Genomic DNA, 3052 nt, shown 5'->3' with positions numbered 1-3052 from the left:
AGGAGCTGGTGGGGTCTGAACTGGGCCTTGAGCAGTGGTTTTACAAGGGCTCAGCACAAAATGGAGAGCTTGTATCTTCTGACACTTCAGAAGAAATGTGTGGATTATTCGTTAGGTAATACTTGCCTTCACAAAACCCAGGGCTGCAAAGGCGGGAAGAGAATTGTTCTGATTGTTACTTTTCTCTGCCTTAATAAGACCTGGGCCAGGCAAAACTACATGGGGATGTGCAAACACACACACACACACACCTACACACATATACACAAATATATACTATATATAATATATGTGTATATATATTATACATCTTATATATAGTGTACATATATTATATATGTGTATATATATATACATATATATGTATAAAACAAGTGATTACAATGGGAATTGTCCCTGTGTAAGCAACTTTTCAAATTTAATGGGTTGTACACAGTACCGTACATTTCGAAGTATTTTACCTGCTCTTTCCTGGACATCAAGTTTCAACAGGCCTTTCAGTGCCCTTTCCAATTCTGAATTATCAAGTTTTTCCAGATGTAAATAATGCAAGTGTATTAGGCAGTTGAAGGAAGGTTGTCAGTAGATGTTGAAGCAAGCAGGGGAGGCTTCCTGGTGGTGGTGGTAGTGGGTATTGGAGAGGAAGGCTGTTAGCCCATGTGGTTCTCAGCAGTCAGGAAGGCACATTCCAGAATTCCCAGGGCAGGTGGCTGACCCCTCCCCTTCCCAAGGACTCAGAGTACAGGGCCTGGAACCATCACCCTCTGCTCTGTCCACTTTGCATGAAAAGCTTTGCATGGTGTCTTTGGGTAGCAGCTGGGACTCTCACAGCTGGTTAAGAAACAGAGGAGGAGATGAGCTCCTTCTGGTCACATCTGTGAGGGGTGGGGCTGGGAGGATTCTCCAAGGCGGGAGCCACTTACAGCGATGACTCCATTAATCATCGGGGAAGGGCTGGTTTCAGGACTTCTGCCAGCTAGCAATTAGGCCAACCTCACAGAGCAGAAGATAGAGGAATAGAAGGAGCCGCGAGCTTCCTGAGGGCTCAGCTCCAGAGGGACAGGGGCCTCACAGGTGCAAGTGTGGGTGGGCATCAGGACTAGCCAGGCTGGCTTCACCAGCCTCAACCCCATTCGGCCTGTCCTAACTCTGGGCAGGCTTCTGCCAGCAGCTTCAGCTGCTGTCATTCCTTCTGCCTGTCCCCAAATCCTGCACCCACAATGAGAAGAACCAAAACAGGAGTCACAACCACTACCCCATCCCTCCTGCATCGGCAACTCTTTCCAAATGCCCTGAGACAGCCCCTTTGGCCTTTGAACCTCCCAGCTGCTCTGGAGAGCAGGCATGGACAATGAGATCCATTTTGTAGATGGGAAGACTGAAGACCAGAGGGGATAGGCCATGCTCACGGTGCCAGAAAGTAGAAGAGTCAGGACCTGAACACAGGGCTTCTGCCTCCTCGGCCCAACCTTGGGACAGAAAGGGAACTGGGCATTGCCCAGAGGGCTGGCGGACCTAAGGGATGTAGCCCTGGGGTCCGCCAGGAAAAGCCCAAAGTTGGGGCTGCAAGGCAGGGGAGGGGATGTGAGTCATTCCCTGTAACCCAGGGCTGCAGACAAAGGCGGGAAGAGGATTGTTCTTGTAGGATGGCCTCAGGGTGGGGCTGGGAAAACCTCCAAGGTGTGCCCCCCTACCTTGGATTTTGCAAAATTCCCTATGGCCTTAGAGACACTCCCATATCCTGAGGATGGGAGCTGGGTAGTGAGACTCCCAGCTGGGAAGTGTTTGGGTGCAACAGCCCTGCCTGGGAGAAGGCAGCCTAAGTGACCTCATCTGGGCATCTATGCAAGGGAGCCTTTGCTGATGTGGTCCAGCTCCCCTGTGTGAGTGCACTTAGCCCCTGGGATGGCCACAAAGCATAGTGGAAGGTGCTGGGGCTTCCTGGGGAGGGGTCCTCCTGGGGCAGCTGCATGGGGAGGGCTTTCATGACCTCATGGCAGCTCCCATTCCCTTCTCTTTCCATGAGTCATGTTTCTAAAAGTGGCCCAGGAGTAAGTGGCAGCCAGACAGTGGTGGCGGGGCCTCTCTGGCCAGGGAGAGGGAGGGTGAGGCTGGGGCCAGCAGTGGGGAGGAAGAAGAGAGAAGGAGAGACAGGGAGGGCAGGGCCAGAAGTAATGGCCTTGGACCAAGGAAAGATATAGGGGTGGAGAAGGAGAGAGAGAGGGTGGAGACAATAAGGGAGGCAAGCACAGAGGAGAAAGAGGGGTGGAGGGAGCCAGGACCTCTCTGAAGGCCTCCCCAGCCCCAGAATTTAGATGCAGTTGGGCATGGGGTGGAATGGTCTGGACTTTTGGGTATGAAGCCATGTCCCCTGCTGGGCCTTCCCACCTGTTTGCATCTCTTCTCCTAGGAGTGCTCCTGACCATCATCTTCATGCCTGGGGCTTGCCCCTTGCCTCTGGCCTTGGTACCCCAGAATACCCTGGCCTGGTTGCAGCTGGATGAGAAGGCCTCAGCTCACCCCAGGCCTCTCCAGCTTCTAGGCAGAGTGGAGCCTGGGTCTAGGCAGGTATTAGGGGCTGAGCTGGAGTTTCATCAACAGCAGTGGGTGGGTTCAAGGCCTGATTTCCACTACCTGCTGTGTGTGCTTGCCCGGGACCCTGTGATGGACTCTGAAGGCCCATCTGAGGGTCTGCCCTCCATGCCTGGGTCTGGGAGGCCTGGGGATCCTTGGGGTCCTGGGACACAGTCCCTGCCTACCCTCCTCACCAGTCCTCACTGCCTCTGTCCCCTGCAGCTGGCTGATGGCGTGAACTCAGGCCAGGGCCTGGGCATCGAGATCATTGGGACCCTCCAGCTGGTGCTGTGTGTGCTGGCCACTACTGACCGAAGGCGCCGCGACCTTGGTGGCTCAGCCCCCCTTGCCATTGGCCTCTCTGTAGCCCTTGGACACCTCCTGGCTGTGAGTCAGGGGCCCTCCCAGATGGTGGAGGGGAAGGGAGGGCAGGGGCTGGTGGGGTGCCCTGCCATGGGCAGCCAGTGGAACTCCCGGC

The 3052-nt window shown here is 54.5% G+C and overlaps 1 protein-coding gene across 3 annotated transcripts in view; it reads left to right on the top strand.

Annotated features, from left to right (window-relative positions):
* The window catches only part of AQP1 (aquaporin 1 (Colton blood group)), an 18055-nt gene that overhangs the window by 8178 nt on the left and 6825 nt on the right, over positions 1-3052 (top strand). Inside the window, exons 1-2 of one of the 3 annotated variants that reach the window (XM_011972196.1) lie at positions 2042-2051; positions 2411-2568. The exons of 1 other annotated variant lie outside the window; for it this stretch is intronic. In XM_011972196.1, the coding sequence (XP_011827586.1) occupies positions 2434-2568 (135 nt within the window). In that variant the 5' untranslated portion in view covers positions 2042-2051; positions 2411-2433. Of the gene's footprint in view, positions 1-2041; positions 2052-2410; positions 2569-2796; positions 2962-3052 lie in introns of those variants that run through there. One more of the 3 variants, XM_011972194.1, reaches the window with a different exon arrangement.

This window comes from Mandrillus leucophaeus, unplaced genomic scaffold (assembly GCF_000951045.1).
Source record: "Mandrillus leucophaeus isolate KB7577 unplaced genomic scaffold, Mleu.le_1.0 Scaffold128, whole genome shotgun sequence".
NCBI classification, from domain to species: domain Eukaryota; kingdom Metazoa; phylum Chordata; class Mammalia; order Primates; family Cercopithecidae; genus Mandrillus; species Mandrillus leucophaeus.
Note: the sequence above shows the minus strand (reverse complement) of the source record. Positions and strands in the feature narration are given on the sequence as shown.